Source organism: Coturnix japonica, chromosome 4, assembly GCF_054131305.1.
Source record: "Coturnix japonica strain WE chromosome 4, WE-NBRP24, whole genome shotgun sequence".
Taxonomy (NCBI): domain Eukaryota; kingdom Metazoa; phylum Chordata; class Aves; order Galliformes; family Phasianidae; genus Coturnix; species Coturnix japonica.
In genome coordinates, this window is record NC_140666.1 from 57,597,301 (window position 1) to 57,619,609 (window position 22,309).

At 38.8% G+C, this 22,309-nt stretch overlaps 1 protein-coding gene and 1 long non-coding RNA gene across 2 annotated transcripts in view; one reads left to right on the forward strand and one right to left on the reverse strand.

The window, feature by feature from the left end:
* LOC146761086 (uncharacterized) lies at positions 1-13,973 on the forward strand. The gene is made up of 2 exons (XR_014945923.1): positions 1-333; positions 13,794-13,973. It is a non-coding gene; the product is annotated as an uncharacterized LOC146761086 (long non-coding RNA).
* Positions 13,285-22,309, reverse strand: part of MYOZ2 (myozenin 2) — a 17,143-nt gene continuing 8,118 nt past the window's right edge. Inside the window, exons 4-6 of the mRNA XM_015861933.3 lie at positions 22,172-22,301; positions 20,397-20,580; positions 13,285-13,707 (exon numbers count right to left, since the gene is read on the reverse strand). Coding sequence (XP_015717419.1) covers positions 13,476-13,707; positions 20,397-20,580; positions 22,172-22,301 — 546 coding nt within the window. The 3' untranslated portion in view covers positions 13,285-13,475. The remainder of the gene's footprint in view (positions 13,708-20,396; positions 20,581-22,171; positions 22,302-22,309) is intronic.

A 22,309-nucleotide genomic window follows, 5' to 3' on the forward strand; every position in this document is an offset into this window, starting at 1 on the left:
AGTGGAGCGGCGCCGTGGCCGGGACGGACGGGATCCCGGCGCCAGGAAGCGGGAGGAGGGAGCGGGAGCGGGGCGCATGCGCAGTAGGCTGGGCGCTGCCCGAGCCCTTCGTGACTTCGGGGTTTGGTGGGCATGGGGTGCGCGCCGTACAGCCCGCTGTGCTGAATGAACGTGGGGAGGAGGCTGCAGGGCGGCCTGTCGTGCTGCACTGTGAAGCCTTGGGGCTGCAGCAGCCCTTCCTTCCCCGTTCCCTTAGTGCCGTTCTCAGCACATCGCCTGCGTGCGAAGGGCGTGCTTACCCCGTGTGTAGAAGCAGCGCAAGCCGTGCCCCAGGTAACTGTGAGGGAGCGGCTCTGAGAGCTGCGGGTTGCAGGGCAGGAAGCCTGTGTTGGGGCTGTTCCAAACCACCGGTTTTTCGTGTTAATAACCTGCTCAAAAGAACGGGGCAGCCGTTGCTTTTCCAGCAATTGTTCCCCGGTGCTCCTTGCAGGATATCTGTCCGCACGTGGGCCCGGCTGAAGGTGCCTATGAGGGAACGCAGGCACAGGGCTGCTGCTGGGCTGAGGGCGGCTGTGCGGGCCGACCCCGAGCACACACACATCCCGAGCACACACATACACCCCGAGCACACACATCTAGAGCACATACACATCCCGAGTACACACATCCCCAGCACACACACATCCAGAGCACACACACATCCCAAGCACACACACACCCCGAGCACACACATACACCCCGAGCACACACATCTAGAGCACACACACATCCCGAGTACACACATCCCCAGCACACACACATCCAGAGCACACACACACCCCGAGCACATACATCCCGAGCACACACACCCCGAGCACACACATCCCGAAGCTGCGTTGCATCTCAGTGCACGTTGCACTCGCAGACCCTGCACTGTATCACCTAAAGAGCTGCCCTTGGGTCATTACCCCAGTCGCGTTCCTATTATTTTATCTGCTGTATTATTTTGGGGAGGGAGGGGTGCTTCCTTTTGTTATTTGCGAAAGGAATGGTTTGTTCATGAGTACTTGTATTTCTAGTCACTCGAGTGCCTTTAGTGGTTTGCTATTGTTGTCATCATCCTGGAGAAGTGTGTGGATTTCATTAGCACGTTTCACTTCTGCACTCGTAATGGTACTTTAACTGTTGCCATGCCCAGGATCAGTCTTTAGCACAAGGCTTCTTGCATTTCCACTTTTCCAGTTGGTTTTTCGGGGTTTGAAGAGTGCTAATGTGACAGGCGTGGTCACCTTCACTCTGAAGTCTTCTGCCACATAATCCTTGTCTTGTAAAGATTGCTGCCCTCACCGTTAGATCTCCAGACTGCAGGATTTCACTCTTAAAACACCGTGTAGGACTCAAGGTGCTGTGTCGTACCTCACCGCCTTTGGAGCCATTACACTTTAGTTAACTTTTATCCACATTCGTACAATTCAAATTTGATACCTTTTGATCAGTCTGATTTTGCTAGTGCTTCTTCCATTCTGCTGCTCGTGTAAAAGACTTGCTGGTAAAGGCAATTTCCTCAATGTCACTCTCCAACATTTATCATCAAGTAGACAATTTTTTTACTTCAAATGATGCTTTGTGAAGAATTTCAGTTAAACTGTCCAGCCTTTACATTTTTATACCTATTTCTACACTTTTCAGGAAGTCCAATTTTGTGGTAGAACACTTTGTTACAAACCTTCTGTGTACCATTTTGGTTAGTGTTGATCCTTGCATTACTTCTTTCAGAAGGCAGCCATGCAGAGGCATCTGTGAATCCCAAAGCAGGATTATGACTTCATCGTGATTATGACCTCATTTTGATATTTTTGCCTCTCCATGTATGCTACTTATGTTACTTTCTCATTTGCCTTTGCCCTTTCCTCAGCACAGATTTGTTTTTCCTTGCTGATCTATTTAGAAGTCCCTTTGGACATATGCTGGTTTCTTCTGTTCTTTTTTTTTTTTTTTTTTTTTTTTTTTTTTTTTCAGAGGAAATGTAGTCTGTGAGCTTTAATTATGGTATATTTTAAGCTTTTCTACCAGGGAATCTTAATAGAGTCTGCCATGCAGTTCAGATGGATAATGACAGGTGTGGTACAGGAAGCCCTAAATGAACTAAAAGAAGAATTTTAAAATTAGAGTAAATGATGCAGATGCAAAACAATGCTGCAAGGGCAAATTATTTCCTCCTGTAGTTTTCAGTACAGGATATGTGCTATGCATGATGCAGGGATGCAGACGAATGTTTACATGTTTTTAGTTCTGGTGTTTATGTGAAGTTGGATGGTATTAACAACACAGGTTGTAAAACCAGAGAATTGACTGGAGAGTTAAAAAAGTGTTATGCTTCGAGGAAAGGGATCCAGAATAAAGTTAAATAAAGTTAAATAAGTTAGAATAAAGTTAAAGTAGGTGTGGAGCCCTCAGTACAAAAAAGACATGGAGATTTTGGAAAGGGTCCAGAGGAGGGCCACGAAGATGATCAGGGGGCTGGAGCACCTCCCCTATGAGGACAGGCTGAGGGAGTTGGGTTTGTTCAGCCTGGAGAAGAGAAGGTTGCGGGGTGACCTCATTGCAGCCTTTCAATACCTGAAGGGAACTTACTCCCAGGAGGGGAGTAAACTCTTCGAAAGGACTGACAATAGCAGGACTAGGGGAAATGGTTTTAAGTTGAAAGAGGGAAGATTTAGGTTGGATGTTAGGGGGAAGTTCTTCACTAGGAGAGTGGTTAGGCCCTGGAACAGGCTGCCCAGGGAGGTTGTGGATGCCCCGTCCTTGGAGGTGTTCAAGGCCAGGTTGGACGGGGCCCTGGGCAACCTGATCTAGTAAAGGTGTATGTTTGGTGGCCCTGCTAAGCAGGGGGGTTGGAACTATGTGATCCTTGAGGTCCCTTCCAACCCAGGTCATTCTGTGATTCTGTGATTCTGTAAATAGGTATTCACTGTTCTACTTAGAAATCCAGCCATTCAATTTGGCTCCAGGCTGACTGATAAATATTAAAGATTTCCAAAAGGAAGAAAGAATGATGTGGTGGAGTGGGTGATGATGGGGATGCGGTTGGGAGTGACAGACAGACCACATCCAGATCCTTCAGTACATCCAAGGGCTTGGCTACGCGCATCTCCAATCTAGGACAAAATATACGTGGGGGAAGTTTCTATGAACATGTTCAGATCTGTGGCTGTCCCTGAAAACTCATTCTCAATTTGCTTTTATATTTCTTCTTAACACTTGGAACATCTTTACAACAATCTTTTCAAACATTTCCTATCCTCTTCAGATGGTTTATAAAGAAATTGCATCTGCTTTAACTTTCTTTGAAGGATTAAAAGACAATTCGTTGTTTTTTAACAGTGACTTAAGTATATTTTATTGAGTAGCTCATATATTTGTTATTGTTACTATTACTCTTCTGGAACGATATAATTCACCATTACACATTATACTGCCTAATATGGTTCAGTCTGTTTAACCAGACTGTCAAAGAATTTTATGTGCTCAAGTACTCAAATATGCTTTAATTTAACAATACATTTAATTCCAATGGCTGAGAACTGCCATTGTATTTTTGTAAGTAATGACTGAGTCCTTAAGAGACTGTCTGAGGCTGTGCCACTGTTCAGAAGAAGAATGGAGAATATCATTCTTCTAGAGGAACTTGCACTAAGAAAGAGGTCAGGGAAACTGTGCCCTATTCTGCACAGGCAGTAGCAGGATAATGTGTGATTAAGATAAATTTAACTTAAGATGCTGTATTGCTAGACTACTTATGAGTGCAGAATTTTCTGTTTTCTCTGAGCCTTTGGGGTGTCAGCAGATCAAGTCTATACTTTTTGCCAAGGGATGAGGGGAAAAAAAACCTAAAATATTCCAAGGCTGTGTAATATTCCAAGAGTTCACTGCAATAAGAAAAACAGATGGGGAGGAAAAAGCTATAAGGGAAAATAGTAAGAAAAAAATAGTATTTTTGTTACTTAAATCATCATAATCATGTACGTGTTCTAGGGATGCTGAAAGGACATCTTGACATTTTAGTCGCAGACCTGTTCTCTAGTTTGTTTTGCTTAGCAATATTATGACAAAGATCAAATGCAAAAGCAGAGCAAGTGAAGAAATCTCTCTTAAGCTTTCAGGAAGTTCAGTGGGGACATGTTTCTTCATGGGTTGCTTTACCTAGTTCTGTTCCTTGTGTTTCCCTTACCGTGAGCACATGTGCCCACAGCCTTTTCTTTTAAACGCACTCTAGCAAAGTTTTCCTTCATGTAGCTTGCAGCAAGCAGTCACATGAAATGTAGTCATCTGATTGCTCTCTTCTTATTCCCACATCCTGTGTAAAGGCTAGAATTTATACATCCACATCCATTTTTCTTCTTCCAGATGGGCCAGTGGAACATTTCCTTAGAGACTCTCTCAGGCAGACAGGTGATACTCAGTCAGCTGGTTTCCCACTCCTTTTTTTGGCCTCTCTGGAATGCTAATTTTAAAAAGCATTTTACTAACCTTTCTGACTGTATTTCTGCTTATGGACGTGTGGCAACCCTGCGCTATGCGTGCAGGGGAAAGTGGTAAGGAAGGACAAAACCTACAAAGTTAAGGACAGAGTGAGCACAAAGTATAATTGAAGAAAAAGACTTGACAGAGCAAAATATGAAATAGTGACGACAAAAGTAAAAGTGAAAAAGAATAACAAGACAAGAGTTAATAGCAGCAGTAATGAGAAGGGTAGAAAATATAAGGACATTAGAATACATAAAGGAAAGGAAATACTTGACCGCTTCTTGAACTAGCAGTAGACACACTTTCATGGGGCATAAACACACTAACTTTTAAGTTCTCTTCCTTTAGGTGCAGGAGCAAACACAATGTATTTTGCTCTTACACACTGTATGTTATCCTGACCACTCCCAGTAGTTTTTCAAGTGCTGAAATGTTCAATAGGCTGCCAGAAGCAATTTCTCTCTGAAGTCATCTGGAGTTTCACACTGAGAGTAAAAAAAAAGCATTGGTTTCATTCTCTTCCCAGCCTATTGATGATGATAGGCGTGGAACAAGATCTGTACGTGCACGATTATGTTCATTCTTTAGGAATGAGGGAAAGAGCGGAGACTGCATAAATCTTGCAAATGAATATTTTTTTTCTTGGATAATCCAGTTTCCAGTTCAATAATCTACCTTTTTGGAATGACAATGCAATGAAAATCCTCTGCTATTTTAAGCTGTTATGTTTAAAATCCTTGAACAGCAACAGTATGAGAACCTTCTATGCATGCTGTACATATCTGGCCCTTTTTATGAAACCCTGTCCTCATCTGACTGCTACAGCAAACAAAGTTTTAATGACAGTCTTTGTCTCACATGAGTCTTGCACAATCCTCCTAAGTTTGCATGTCTGGTTCATTGTTTCCTTCTAGGATATAAGCCAATGAGAATGGATGCATCTGTAACAGGAAAAAGAAAGAATCAGAGAGTTGTTCCCTTGATTATCTCATTCCTTGGATTCACATAGGCCATCTCTCTGGCAAACTGGAGCTTTCTAGGTGAAAACCAACATAAATTAAGTAAAAAAAAACACCTGATATTTAATAAATATAAAATTGAGTATTATAGTGGTTGTGGTTTACATTACAAAGCATATTTTCTCACTAGAGTTTAAAATAACTACAGTATCTCATATAACAGAATGCAAAAATGTTTGTGAGAATTTCAAAGTGATTTTATTCTCTGTGAGAAACCGAACTAAATTTACAGCCTGGTATTTGGAAATGATGTGTCTGTAGATGTTACAGTGCTGAGACACCATACTTAGTTCTCATCCCAGAGCTAGCGTGCTACTACTCTTTTCTGGAGACACAAGGGAAGAGTAGGAACTTACAGGTCTTGGGGCCAAAGGGAATGAGTTCCTTGGCAAGGCCCAGTGCTGAAAAGATCATCTTAACCCTGAATAGTTATCTGTAATGTGGGCATTGCATAGACAGGACATGGACTGTAAGTCAGATTGGTTCTTTATAGAGCAGTGAAAAAAAGTAAAAAGAGAGTGGAAGTGAATAGGTTAAAATATCTTTTCTATTTAGGTGCCTTCTTTCTTTCTGTAATACAGCCTTTCTAGGTGAATAAAGTTGTTAAACTGAAGAATAGGGATGTCATGGTTAGTAAATGAATTGCCAAATGGGTAACAAAATGCCTGAGAAGTAAGGGTGGTACACTGAATGGCAGAGGGGAGTTGTTAGAGCTCTGTCCAAAGACTGAAACTGAAGCTGTTGTTTAGTATTTTCATTAGTGGTCTTGGCAAAAAAAATAGAAGTTGCTAATGTAATTACTGAGATCACAAACTTGGGAAACATTCCATGAATGGTGGTATGCTACTGGAAGAACTGGATGACCTTGAGGTGTAGAGAAACAAAATAGGATAAAATAATACTGAGTGCACAGTCATGTGGTTGGGTACTAATAGCAAAGGCGCTCTAATATAAGCTTAGAGCTTGTCAGATGGAAAATGAGGGAATTTGAAAGCACCGACTGTGCCAGCCGATGAGAGGGTGGCTGTGAGGTGCCAGTTTGGTGTTGCTGTGGAAAAGGTGATCTCAGCCACAGATAAATTCAGCCGTGTATTTCTTGTACAGATAAGGAAGTACTGATGCCACTCACTGTGCGTGTGACCGGTGAAACATAATCTCTACAACTGAGAACAGATCTGGAAATCTACATTCACAACATTGGAGCTAGGATTGTTGCAAGGAAATAAAAAGCCCCATTAAAAGAGAGGAGTACAGGAGTAAGGAGTACAATAGACTAAATGTGCTACTATTGCCATGTTCAGCCATGTGAAGCCTAAAAGACCATACTGTCTTGGGACAGTGGAAGTAAATGTGAAAAGAAAGGAGGCTTGTATGGTTGGAAATTAACATAAATTGGCTATGAATAAGTTTTGATTGGAAAGCAGAAATTTTTTCAACTGTTCAAGCCTCTAAAAACTGCTGAGAGAAAATACTACATGGTGCAATGATCTGAAATGTGCAAGGGACATATTGCATGAGGTTTGTTTCATTAAGCTGTAGTTAGAGTGCACTCAGGCTTGAAGTTTCTTGTGTACACTAGCTGGAATCAGTCTAAATCAGGCTGATATGTGTGGTATAGAGAACTGCTAGGTTTCTTTACTATAGTAATGGTGATAGAGTGAGCATTGTGCTGAACAGTGCTGCTAGTGGCTTTTCTTGCTGCTTAGAAGGGCAAGACAGCAGGGCTGGGGCAAATACTAGTGCTCACGTATTTGTCTCAGGAGAACTGTGGTGTTGAAGGTCTGCTGCACTGCTTCCCTGCCAATGATGCTTCTGACTTCCTCAGTGTCAGTTCTGAGCCTGTTTCATGAGCTGAATACATCTCAGTGAATGACAGGTGCAGTGAAACACATGGAGACCTATTTTTTTTTTATTTTGAACTCTATGTAGTATCACTTTCTCTTCAGCAACTGTGCATTACGGAAATGTATTTGTATTGCAGCAAAACCCTGCCAGAAAAGAAGTGAATTCCATTAGAGTTCAGTAGTACTTGCTGTAACTGGTCACCCTGCTCTTCTTCCTTATGTGAACAGCGTGTTCTTATTATTTTCCTTGCCAGCAAATAGGCAAAATGTTCTCATTAGCAACTTGAGGAATGACATATCTCTACGATTTAACTGCCAAAATGAAGCCTTACTTGGGCTCTTGACGTATGTTAGGTCAGCCTAGGAAGAGCCAGTCATGTCTCAAATGTTTGTTTGTAGTTATTTGTAGTTGTCTTGCGTAGTCATCCTTCAGTAATCTTGACTGTAATGACTGCAGAAGCTACTGTTTAAAGTTAATGTTTTGCCTAGCTTGAGGAATTTGTTGCCGTAGAAGAGCTATCAATGGAAAAGGAAAGAGTGAAACCCTCTAAACCAGTGAGTGGCTGAATGCCTTCCTCTGGGAATTCATAGCCTGCTTCTCTGTATGCCGCATGAGGTCTCATTCCCTGCACGGTCCCTTTAAACCCTTCTCCATTCTCTTCTTCCTGTCTCAGAGAAATAGGATTTGTTTTCTTGCAGCAGAGTGCTGTCCTTATGAGAGCAGGAGAGAGACTTTTTTTTTTCCTTCTTTTCACTGTGTGTGTCGGGGACAGGGGAGTGACTGTCTGCTTGTCCATCAGGACTCCGGAGAAATCCAGTTCTGAGTTACACCTTCCAGACAAAGCAGCCTGAAGGCATTCCTGCATTAATGAGTACAGCCCGCTCTGAGCTGGCAGAGTTCAAGCTGTTCCCTCCACAAACTCCATCGAATATTTTAATCTCCATTTGCTTTTGAAAGAATAGTTGGCTCGCAATATTCAGGCATAACTTTACTCTTACAGTCATTTAAAAATCCCGTGCCTCTTCCAAGTATTGCTGAGCTTTGTCTCACAATGACCCTGTGCAATAGGGCAGCACTTGGTGCACCAGGTGTTTTGGATGAATAGTCTGTTCACAGGAAATGGTTTCCCCATGAAAACAAAATATTGGTTAATTCATCCTGTGCTCCCTGTGCTGCACAGACGGGGGGTGGGTGGTTCTGACTGACGTTTGAAGTGCTCTCATTCACATGCGGAACTTGACTTTCTTCCTAATTCTCCTGATAAGGATATTTTACTGTAAACTACTGAAGCTCTGTGCTAACAGTGCTTGCTAGAACTGTCATAGTACTTTAACAACTGATTCTTATGGGACTACCAGATCCTATTACTGATCTTTGAGAGTTCCCAGCAAGAAGTATATAACCTTATATATACTTGTAAATAGACTGGCCAAGTATGGGGTCATCTTTCTCACACCAGCAATAAACCCAAATTCCAATCACATTGGTACCATACTGTACTGGACATTTGTTTGACCCTGGTTTGAAGTTATTAAGAGCTCTTGACCCACAACATCATATAGCACATAAATTCACAACTAGGCCTTTCTAGAAGAAGTAAGAATTTGGTTGATTTTAAAGTTGGTGCCTTATCATTTTATTAACAGTCAGTTTGTTCCTTATTTATTGTCCCCTCCTCATCTTCCCCATACCCTTTGTGGAGACCTTTGTCAGGACTTCCTTGATTTGTTTTTAGTCAGTGTAATTGCTGTTTCCTTGCAGATAACTTTTCTTTGTCTTTTTGCTTTCTGAGGCTCCTCTGTTCTGCCATGCTGACATTTCTGGAGGGAAGGTTTAGCACTCTATTAGTTTATGCTTAGTGTCAACAATTAGCTTGTGGGTTGTTTAAAATAAAGTATTTCCTTGAAATAATTTTACTTTTTTTTCAGTTACTTTTAAAATTTCCTTTCAATAAGAGTATTTTATGTTCAGTATTTGCTATTGAACTACATCAGCGTGCCCATTCTACTTTAGTAAACTATTCAATTTATTATCGTCTATCTTCTCACACCCACTTACATAATAGCTCTGTGGCAAACGTGGTATTTGTAAATAATTTAGAGTACTTCATTTGTTTTTGTAAAGTCTGTAGCCTCTGGGAATCATAAAGGAGCAAGCACTGCGTGACTGTCAGCTGTGTAGGGGTTTTCTGGTATTTCTATCTAGTCTGCCAATGATTTATCCATTATGGATTATAGAATCCAGCATGTGTAGGGTTTTGCGCTTCACTTTCTTACTGTATTTCCTGCAGTCTTAGATATTTGCACTCGTTAGGCCATCTAAGAGCTGTATTCGAGGGCCTTCACTTCCAGGTTATTCATCTGCAGTCTGAAAATAAAGAAAACCAACATCTGTGTCCACAGAGGCTCATTTTTTTCCCCTCACAGTTTCATGAAGTTTCCCAGAGTATTTCTGAGGTATGACAGGAGTTGTTGTATTTTGTCGTGTGTACCACGCAAAAGCAACTGCACATGTGGTCAGCCTCAGCTCTATAATCTAAACATCCATTCTGCTGCTGGACACATAGTAGTATGATTTAACTGGGAAGTATTGGTGATGGTTGGACTGGATGATCTTCTATGTCTTTTCCAGCCTTGCGAATTCTGTGATTCTGTAGCTTAAGGTAGTGACATGAATTTCAATTACAAATACAGATTTGAAATTCAGTGAGTGCAATGAATGGTGAAATTCTGCCTCCACAGAAGTCAGAGCTAATACCCCTTGTTTGATTTCACTGAGGTTAGAATTCTATTGCCAGTGTTGTTTTCTTGGCTGTGGTCAAAACAAAGCCTGTTAAGCTAACTAAAATAGTACAGTACTTTGAGACAACACATTATTTCTTTATTTCCACTATTATCATGTGTACAGATTTATACAGGAGGGTGTGCTGACTTATTTAAACTGCTGAGAATGTTTGTGCCTGTAAGAAATTTTGCATCCGAAGTGTAAGATTAGGCATAAACAACATGTTTTTGGAGGCAGGCTAATCATATAACTTAGCATGAATTGTTTGTTTCTTGGTATTGATAATCTGTCATTATATGAGAAACATGGAAGAAATCAGCTACAGTATTAGGTAGAAAATGGGAGAAAGACTTTATTGCTTTTTTCTATTACCACGGTCATGCAAACATATACCTCAAAGACTAGCGGCACCTCAGCAGAAATCCACAGCAGAGAGCCTGTGGCCTGCTGGGTTCAGGAAGGAATCTCAGATCATGTATTGCATGCAGTACTTCCAAAATTGATTTAGCTGCTGCCAGTGTACAATATACATGTTAGGGTAATTTAGCTACATAAAATGAAATATAGGTTTATATTTTTAAAAGTCTGAAATAGGGATGCCATTATATCAGTGAGTATACTTCCAGACCAGAACTGCATAGGATTAAAATACAGGATCCCTCTAATGATGGTTATTGCTGGTGGCAATTAGTCACCAACACTGCTGACAGCACAGGCCATGAACTTGCCATGAACTGGCCATGCTTTTCACACCATAGAGAGTTTTTAAGTGTATATGTTTTGGAAAAGGCTTATATTCACAGAGCTGGTCAGAAGTGTACATCTTTTGCTTCACTTTTACACAGTGTTATCAGTATTTTTTCTGTTTCCTCTGTTCACCATATTATTGGTTAAAACATTGAAATGAATTTCTAAGTCCCTTTTAAACTGTTGTAATGAGCAGCTTAATGTAAAGACAAATGAGGCCACTTTGGGAACAAAGACCTTTTAAAATACACATTTACCCCCTACTACATTTCTACCCTTTCATCACACCCTTCTGATCCCTTCTCATTTGGAAGTAAGTATGAGTGTGATCTGTTAAAGTATGTGATGTGTTAAAGTATGCATGCTGTTATAAGCACAGTTTTGAACATATTTGCATACCGTTATAATTTACACTCATGTAAAGCTGTTGCCCATGTGTTTCTTTTTATCCTTTCTGCTATATTCCATTGCTGCAGGAATTTTTAGAAGTATCGCTGAAATTTATAAAATATATTAGTTATTTTGTATATATCTTTCCAGACCTTTAACTAAAGAAAGCATCTTCATTTCACTTCGGAGCCATTTCTTCGTTCTCATACATTTGAAGTGCTATCTATACAAGCAGCTCCCAAAATAACATGCTGAAGTCGATAGAAGATCCCTGAATTTCCAACCTTAACAAAAAATATTCTTTAGTAGCAAAGGGTTGGTTTTTGTTTTGTTTTGGTTTGGTTTTTTTCCAGAGATTTGCTTCTTGCAGTGAGACTTGCACAATTAGACTATATACATCTAGAGTGATGCAGCCAGGGAGCATTCCTGAACACTGGCATTTGATCCTCTGTGCTACTGAATGCTTAGTGCATTGATCAACTCTGATTTCTGCCAATTAGCCGTCTCCCAAACAGTTCCCAAGCACGATTTAGGGTTTATCATGGTCCAAGGCCTAATCCCAAATGGCAGTTTGGCAAAAGCCTCTCAGTGTTGGAAGATTAAATATCAAGTAGTTGCAGGCTTCTCTGACACAATTGGCCTGTTTCAAAAAGAGCAGCTCCAGATGCGTTTAATGTACTGGTATGTATATAGCTCTGTGGTAGTTGAGGAAGGAAGAAAGAGGAACAGGGTTCTGCTGCTGCAGTTGGCTGTTGAATTAGAGTTACCAGATTTGCTGTGAAAGACTATTTCAGAAATCTCAATTAGACAGGACCATCAGATGAGCATGTGTACATATGTATGCTCAGTACTTCTCAAAAATCTTAAGCCTCCTGAGCCTGTTCTATTCCTGTGGATCCACAGATGTACAGAAAACTAAAGTTACCAGCATGTGCAGTGCATAAGAAGGAAGATGCCTTGATCTGTGTGTATAAGTAGTCTTTACAGAGTATACAATAAATACGTTGTATTCCTTATTCATAGTGTATATGTTGTTCACTGTGTATATGTCGTACTTCTATAGCAGGTTTATAAAAGCTTATTATGGCTTAGGAAAAACAAGGTCCTTCCTCTAGAACATGTTTGCATTGCTCCTTGCTATAGTATTTTTTTCCCTTAGCTTTTGCATTTTCAGGCTTGAAGAATTCATTTAGTTTTTTATCATTGCCCTTTTAATTGTTGTACACAGTTAAGGTCCCCAAACTAATCCATTCTAGGAAACTTGTCAGCCAATGAAGTTGGTTTTGTTTGCCTCCTGTGAAGTTATGGATGTAATAGAAGTCTAATAATTGTGTTTCTAAGATGTCAGAGCTTGTCAGCATATCAAGAACAAGAAAACTCAGGTGATTTTAAGTCCCCAAATATATTATTGCTGTGGGGAGAAGGGTATGTGACTTTTCTTTCTATTGACAAAAGCACTTATGGAAACATAGCTCTCAGTGATACTATTCTGGTATGTTTGACACAACCAGTTTTTTAGTTGCAATCAGCACTAACATTCTAAACTCATCCAGGAAATGCCTTTGTACTTTTTCACACCATCCATAGTTTTGTCATAGCCAAATACGCTGCATTTTCTGTAAACAAATCTTCATGACAAAGACATTGACGTCCATAATTAAAGTTGAGTTAGGGAAGGAAGGAAGAAAATAGCTTAACTTGCTGTCACCAAAGTAATGATGAAACTCTTAACTTTCCCTCAAGCAGGTTTGAGAAAAATGGTTGGTTTCTCCATGTTCATCTTGAGCAGGTGATACTAAAAGATTATGGAGCTTCTTGTCATGGTATTACTCATTCTACCAGAATCAGCACACTTATCAAATCAAATTCCATGTTAGCAGTTTTTGTTCTGAATTGACAAGCAAAGATTTTAGAAAAAAAAAAAAAACCACAAAAACTAGTTTTCACTGAAGTAAAAGCATATATAAATACAAACACAAAATGTCTCAGCCAGTACTTGCCAAATTCCTTTATTTATGTTGTGTCAACAGATGAAAAATAGATTCCAGAAAAGAGATAACACATCAGACGTTATGTGCCAGCTGCCAAGGAAAGGTTTTCTCAGTAGCCTTTAGTAACATTTGGACCAAAAATACATGAATGTGCAGCTTTCCAAATTTTGTACAATACAGAGTGCAGCTTCTCTCACAGGTCCTCTGTTTCTGGAACATCGTTGGAATCTGAAGGTTGAATGAACACTACTGGAATATTCTCGGATGTCCATCCTTTAGGAGTCCTATTGAAGGATCTTCTGGTAGCAAGAGGATTTGCGAGAATCATGAATCTTGGATCATTTAGCATCAATAGATTATAATCTGGTACCTTGAATTTAACCAGCTTTGATGCTCTCTCAAAACCACCAAAGGGAGTGGCAACTCTGTAGATTTAGAGAAATAAAATTAAAGTGTTATTTTAAAATTGCCTGTTTTATCTTTATTTATTTATTTATTTATTTATTCCCAGAGATTGAAAAGAATTGAAGTTATTTTAATGACAACAATTACATTCTGAAGACTTTGGGAAAAGAATGCTATTTTTTTCTGGCAAATCATCCCTAAGATCTTCCTGCCGGTAAAGCCCTTTTCAGAGTCATCAGTAGAAAAGTGGACAGAAAAAAATGTTGCAAGAAAACCTCTTCAGTGGTGAGTCACAGTTACTAAACTTACTTCCTTGGCGACAGATCAATCTGCCTGAAAAACATAGTTGAGCATATTCTCACTACTGGGTAACTAGTTTAGGAAGTTCTCACCCCATTTTCTCATATTCCCAGCTGCTTGTTCTTCCCACTACACTGTATTTTGGCACCATATTGTACCAGTGTGTATGTGGGATATGCGATGAATTTTGGGTCACTTATGTCACCTGCATTACAAAAAATAATAATAATAAAAAGCACTGCAAGACAAATGAAGAAAGCAGCAAACCAAAACAGTGCTTCAAAAGGAGGACCTGAAAATCCAATTTTTGCAATCTGCTTTTTAATCATTATGGCACAACAATTGTAACAGTACGAGTGAGGAGGCAGTGAAGTGTAACATCAAGCAGAAGGGAGCAGCCAAAGACAACAGCCTTTGGAAGGGAGAGGAGTGGGTGAGGACTTCTTATCTCAGCTTTGTTGCTGAAGAAAATGTTTATGTAACTAAGCCTTGAAATTCTGGCTGAAATTGGCCCCTAATCTGCAGCCAGTATTATTTCCATGTTATTTGAATGTAAATGTTCCCTCAGATGATAAGCCTGAGAAACTAAAAGATAAGAAATTCTAAGCAGGAACTTACTGTTACATGCATTTGAAAATATGTTAAAACAGAAGTAATTCCAAATACTTCCCATGATTCTTTTATATTTGCCAGTTTCTAGGATAAAAATAAAAATAGGAGAGCGGTGAGGAGGGGTGGAGAGGGAGAGGTGTTTCTCTTTTTCCAGAACCCTTTGTATAAGCAAACGTGACCAAGCAGACATGCTTGTTTTTGTCAGCCATACAACTTAGCCAGGATATAGTCTGGCCAATGATCTTTAAGTTGCACATTAACACTTGATATCTGTAAATATACATATACAGTAGTATTGGACAGTTTTTTGGACAGTTTTTTTTTGTGTGTTTTTCTTTTCTGGTGGAATTTCTTTAGCCCTGGTAGGTTTTGTGTATTTGGTGCTAAACAGATCTGCTGGTATGTATTTCCAGTGGCTCCAGGTGATAGTATAAACCCAGAGTAACAGACACTAAAGAAAGATAAATTGAGAATCTGACTAGGGTTTCCGACAAGGTAGCAATGGATAAAACATCACCTACGGGGCAATTAAGTGCTCAAAAATAAAGGGTTTAATACATTAAAAAATAAAATAAAAAAAAATCTGTGACCTAAAAGAAATATTACTGCCCAGGTACTGCACAGATGATTCACTGAATTATAATACAAGCAGGCTTTGGCAAAAGAGATAGTGTTAAATCCTGAGGTCAGTCAGGCAAGATATAAAAAAGTCATGAAAGTTCTGGGCATGCACACTTAGGAAGGGAAGAAGGCTGCTTTGGATTAAACTCTTTCCCAGATGAAGATTTTGCAGCAACCACTCCGGGCATTAAACTCTCTTGAGGTCAAAGGGAATTCTTTTCACACAGTGCCTGTGGTATCAATCTTCTCCTGTCTTCTAGGTCACAGTGCCAAATTGGATACTGCATGATACTGATTAAAAATAATTGCTTGATAATTGGCACAGAGTGAATGTGGTGATCTACATCTTACAGGATAATAAAGATTGTTTTAATTGCTGCTCTAATTAAGATACTCATTCTCACATTGCTGTAATATTTAATCCTCATCAATATATAAATAAAAGGAACAATCAAGATGAATAGAACAGTAATAGCTGTATAAAATCCAAAAGTTTTTTATAGTGTAATACTTCCTTTTTTTAGTATTTTATTCTTCTAAGTAGAATATATTCCTCTACACAACAGAAACAGAAGAGTGTTCTAAAATAATTCAAGTGGCTTTTCTGGGGAAAAACATATTAGTTCCTATGTGAAGTCTGACCACAGAGGATTACGCATTCTTGCGTGTTTGGCAGAAGCACATGCCAATCAGCATAAAGGATAGTGTGGTAATTGGCTAATAGATGTGGATTTTCCTTTACAGCAGTGGTATATTTATTGTGAGCAATAACTTGTCTGACAACATGGTGTTATAATGACCTGTGTTGTAAGCTCTGATTCATTGTATAGAAACCTAGAACTCATACGTAAAAATTCCAGGAATCATTGCTCATAATAAGGGCAGAAATCCTGGTTCAGAGCCATAGGAAGTGGAACCAGGAAGCTTAAGAGACTGTTTAATAACCACTTTGCATGTTCCTGAAAAGCTGATGCATGATTTAATATCAGGCATAACCAGGTTTTCATCTGTTTTGTTAGGGGTTCTTGTTTTGGTCTTAGTCTTACTGTATATTTTATTGTCTCAAAATAGGAGATTACTTGCAGATGATTATTCAGGAAATTTTGAGGTAAATCTATTAGCAGCTTAAATTACATCATTTTGAAAAATGTGAGTTTCACAAATAAAAATGGGACTATTAATCTCAGAACATTTTGCTTATTCTGTTGATTCTATGTGAAAAGGAGAAATAAGAGCAGAAAACATGATCCTACAAAATGCTCAGACCTTCATGGTTAAGTTACTGCAAGAGCTAATGCCAGTTTGGCAGGGGTATTTAGGTGCTAAGGAACTGGCTAAACATTTAGTCTTCTCTAATCTCTTACATTAGTTGGAGTTAGGCAGCCAAAATTCCTTTGAGGATCTGCTTCTTGGCTTTTTTACAATATAGTTCAGAATCCATTAATCAATAAAAGCAGAGCCCAGTCCAGATGGACTGGATTCCTTTAGTGTTTTTGGAACAGTAGTCTTTGGGAATTAAGAAGGCTGAGCAATAATTTGTCTGGTAGGACAGACAGAACCAGTCAGACTTGCTTGCCTTATGTGAGCAAGATGTAATGCTTTGTGTGTCACACGTAATCCAAACTTTGATATTTTATTCAGTTTCAGGAAGGCATATGCAATAAAGGTACTAAATTAACTGATATTACAAACTCATCAGCATATGTTAATTTCCCTGAAGGAACCTCCAAGAGGAATCAGGACATGGCTCTGTTCTGAAGCACTTCTCTGTGAGCACAGATTCCTTTTCTTTCGGGGGAGAAAGGGTAGCCTTGTCTGAAGAGTCTTCTTACAGTGATAGTAACCCAGTTTCTCTGATTGTACGTTCTGTCTAGTGCTAGCTGCAGTTCAGCCATTATTAGCTGTCTCACAAAAAGCCCTGCATCAGAAGGCAAATGTGCTTGTTGTTTGTTCCACTGCCTCTTCCTTCATTGACCTGCCAGCATTACAAGATCCCTGCAGTGTAAAATGCTTGCTAGATTCCAGCTAATACTACTGTGAATTCCTTAATTTTGATTCTGCTACAGTTAAAGTCAGTGATAAAAAATGGCACTGCTATGTGCTCCAGTGCTACCAGTTCATTGCTGGCAGTGAAAAACAAAACCAGCAAACTAAAAAAACTGAATGCTGGTGAACTCTGAGTATACTTCTAAGCCATGTTTGTGTGGGGCTATTCCGTCACATCAAGTGTCCCTCACCCTTAAATTCGTGTTGCTGGTTTGTCCTGGAATGTGGAAAGCTGAAAGGATCCTGAATATGGTGAGTGAAATCCAAGTGCCGTGTTGATGGATACCACTGCACAAACTTGGGGAGAATCTCAGGCCTGTTTCTTTGGGAATTCTGCATCACACATGCTGTTAACCACACCCTGTCCTGACTAATGATGACTGTACTAGTGTTTTGCTGGAGAACAGGCATAATGGTACTTTGTTGAATGATGAATCATGATAGAAAGCCTTCATTGATGCCCCCACACTTCAAATGTTTAAAACACTGTCATTTGCTTTCTCCCCAAGACTGCAATTAAAGACATCAAAGATGCTGTGACCTAGATTAGATAACTTGCTAGTATCTAGAAACAAAAGACTGATAAAGTTTTCCTTCTGCAAATGTTCAGATCTGTTTAACTACATTGGCAGCTGCATCTATTTTAACTGAAGCTCATCTGTGATTCTTCATTTAATACAGTTTTGCCCCAAATTCAACACCTGAGAACAAACATGATGTACAACTGCCGCTGGACGTTTAAAGTACGCTGTGGCACTTTCACTCAAAACCCATTGCTAGTACTGTTGAATTGCCGTGTCAAGTGACAGTATGTGTGTGAAAAAAGCTTTTTTTTTGCAATATATGTCTCTTTAAGAATGAACCTAACTGCTCATATATAGTATTCTAGAGGTGATAAAGTCCTCTGTTGAATTGCAAATGCTGTCCAGAAATATAAAATTGATTGCATTAGAAAGACTGTGGTTCTTTGTCTAGATGTCAGGCCATGCAATTGTTAGCAAAGAGGTTTAGGTCCTTTTTGCTGCTTCTAAATCTGTTTCTTTCATTTTCTGAAAGCAACAAGTACAGAGAGTATTTTAAAAGATCTAGGAACTCAGGTTCAGACAGTAGTTTCTCAACTTGCATGTAAGCTGCTTTATTGTTCAGCTAGAGAAATAAAGATTGTTTATTCCCTCTGACCCAACTCTGGTTTATTTTCATTATTCTGGCAGAGGTCACATTCAGCCTTCTCTGTAATATTTGTGGTTAAATAGCTTGGCAATTGCAGGTCGTGTGCATGCTTTCAATCCCACTATCAGGCGGTCCACTCTATCCGTTTTTACAAGAGTAGACATTAAACTCATGGCTCTGAGATCCTCCCCAGTAGGCAAGTATCTTGAATTTCAATTTTGAAAATTCATATTTCTTTTGGAGCTTCTTCTTTCTCAAAATATACCAGAGTGTACTGGATGTATCTTTTTTTTTTCTGGATTCTTTTTCTGAATTGTTGTTATTTTCATTGAGGAAAATAGTGTTTTTGTTAAAGTATCATGGATTATATCTCTGTGTCTTGCATTTTGAATCTATCAGATAGTTTCACAATCTGGATCTATATGTATCTTGCAAGTTTCAGGTTGGTTTTTTTTTTATGGCAGTTGAAGGGTGAATAAGGAAGAAATCTGAGCAGTTACTGTTATATAGAGGACAACTAACAGATTATGGGACCACAAAGCAGCTAGAAATTCACAAAAAAGCCATCAGATACTGTCTCAACTCACTGAGACATCCCTATTAATGCACTCTGTGCCTGATGCTGTCTTTCAACAGTGATGACTTGTGTGATGGACTTGAAATCTCTCTTGTGTGAGGGAGCACTGATTCTTTCCCTATTTCTATGTATATGTATCTTTGGCTATTTTTTTTCCCTTTCAGTTGCAATGACCATAGCACACAAACTGTGCTGCTACTGTTTCAATGTTGGCAGCCGTAGTATATATCTCAAATTTGTATTTTTGTTTTGCTTACTGGCAAAAGTGTGTTACATGCTTATGATGTGCGTTATATTGTAATAGGATATAAAAATTAGTGTGGTGTTTGCAGTGCCAATTTTGATGTATTGCAGTTCTTGCTCCATGCACTCACAGTTGAGGCCCATCTATGGTACAAATCCAAGTGGTGTTTGGGGTGTTTTTCACTAAATATATAACTGTGAACTTTTAAAGTAGGTTGCCATCTGTCTGTTATTTTGAGGAAGGAGTTTAGGCTTGGCTAAGATGTGGTGAATAACTGTCCGTGGCTTTGATAAATAACAATAATGTGAATTGAGTTGAATGATGTCATTCATTGATAGCAGTGAATGATGGGTTTTAAAACTTTCAAGATATCTCCAAACCATTATTGTTAATAATCGTCAAGAAGCTCTACCAGAAAGCCTCAGCATACAAGCTACTATATAAGAATCTTTATTCTCAGACCTCCTATTTCTAATGTATTTTGAAGTCTGCTTGTAATGCATGTGCTAATTTATTACCAAATGTTTTCAAAGATACATAAAAAAACATGTGATAAAACATGCATGCTGTGAGCTGTTTTGTCTGTGGCACTGCTAAGAGGGGTAGAGCTCATTGTGCTACCATTGCCTACAAAACCAGCCAGCACGGTGTGAGCTGTAAAATAAATAAATAAATAAAATTGAAGAAATAAAAAGTAAAAATAAAAGTGATTTGCCTTATATAGCTTACAAGCCAAGTGTTACTGAGAGTTTCACTGATGGGTCTTATGAGGTCATTATACCGTACCTGCCAAAGTCAACAGAAACACTGGAAAAAGTTTGAAGTGTTACTATATCCTGTAGTATTTTTTATGTCTCTCTTTGTTTCCTTTTTTCTTTCTCTAGTTCTTTCTTTATCTTTCTTTTATTCAATATTTTCAACAATTAATCTTCCATTATTTGTTCTATAATTATTGTTGGGCCCACACTACAGAGACTTGTTACTTCTTAAAGCTCTTGTTTGCTACTTGTAATCTGTGTAAATTTGGGGGGATATACTTGTAAGTACAGGCGATGTGTATTTTTACATCTGCTGGAAACATTTTGTGTCACAGTAATTCTTTTTCTCCACTTTAAAGTTCAGCGTTCACTCAGAATTACCTGTTAAAGCTCCTGTAGTCTGGCAGTTCTGGCTTTGCTTCAGGTTTGAAAAGTTTAGGATATAAGGCTTCCAGCAGCTCTGGATCATCCCTAATGGCTTCTATCCAAGGAGACTGATAATACTTTGGCACAGAAGTGGTGTTGAACTTTTCAGGAGGAATTTCTTTTAGTGGTCCAGAATATCCTGCAAGGAGATGATGGCAAAACCAGTATAACAATAGATTGCCTTTTTGATTCTTTATAATCATCCTATGAAAATAGGAAGTGATATTACCATCAGTTAAGGTTAGATAAAATGAACTACTGAAACAAATGGGTTGACCAAAGCCACTCAACAGCAGATAGGTCACTGAGTGCATTTGGAAAATTTCAGATAATTGCTCTGAAGTATTTTACTCTCTTTTTTAGGCTACATTTAATTTAGCCTTATTTAAAATTATTCATGTAGTCGTAAGAATCTGTTTGATTATAAGAGTATATCAATGCAGTCCTTGGCCTGAATTAACAAACAGATTTTTCTCTGCATAAACATCTGAGGGTCAGGCTCTGATCAGAGTTTTAATAAGCAAGTAAAATCCATATTCAGTGTGATTTCTTCTGCAAACAAGTACATCATGGCAAGAGCAAATATAGCAGGAGGAAAAACAGACCTGAAAGTACAGTTTGAAGAATTAAAATCATCGAGGGATTATCCTAATATGTGAGTTACAGTATTTATTTGAAAAACAAAGGAAATCTATTTTCCCTTTTATCCTTATTCTGCATCTAGCTCTACAAAGTAATGCTATTTTCTCTTAAAAATGTAAGAAAAGAAACAAAAACAAACAAAAAAGACCTACCCTGTGGTTTAATAACTATTTATTTCACCAGAACTAAAGCAAATTCTTTTTACCATTCTCAAATGTGAAGATTTCTACCATCTCATAGCAATGGAAAAGACCTCTATTTGAACTGTATTTGTCCCGTGTATGCACAGAGTCTTAGCATTCTCTAACAGAGTAGCATTGACCTAGTTTACGTAGACTGGAAAAGGTCTGCACAAAACATGCATTGAGTAATTCCAAACAAAGAATGAATTTGTAAAAAAACCAACAGTGTGCTCATGGATAATTCATAAACAGGAAGAAAGGATATATCACTGGATAAATTAATCAGAACAAATTAGCCTTCTCTAGTCTTAGAGAATGCAAAATAAGGCCTTCCGTCAGCTCACTGCTTTTAATAAAGAAAACAGTATCTTCACAGTTAAGGACTTAAATAAAGCAGAACTTTGTTTTTAGCTGGGCCAAATTCCTCTTTAAGTTACTTCTATATAAAAGAGTCCAGCAAAACTTGCAATTACTTCATATTTACATTTATGGGTAATTAAACTACAATAGATAATTTTCAGACTGTTGAGCATTGCATTGTGGTTTAGAAACTAGGGCGATGTAAATGCGGTGTATTAGTCTAATTTAACAGCTGAGGAGGTTTCTCAATATTTATAGGATCAGTAAAAATATGAGCAGTTTCACCAAATCATAGTGCATGTTTTAGTTGAAGAAAAAGTAGTACAAAAGGCATATAAAATCTTTAAAAATGAACAGAAGCAACTAAACTGTACTGCTTTAAATTTCCATGGGAAATTCTGATTAGTTATCTTAACTGAATTTATGAATTTCTAACAACAATTCCATTATTAAATTATGGTTAATGGCGTTGTTTCATAAAGAGCTCTGTCACTTGCTGTGTAATGAACACTAAATATAATTCGTATCTAAGAGTTAATGTATTACCTGGGGCAATGTTGTCAGGATGTGGTGGGCTCCGGGGATCAGGTGTATTAGGGGGTGTCATTGGAGCATGCTGGGGAATTCCTTCAACACTGAGGCCATCCATTTTAACACTGTGTATGGGCTCTCCACGCTGCATTC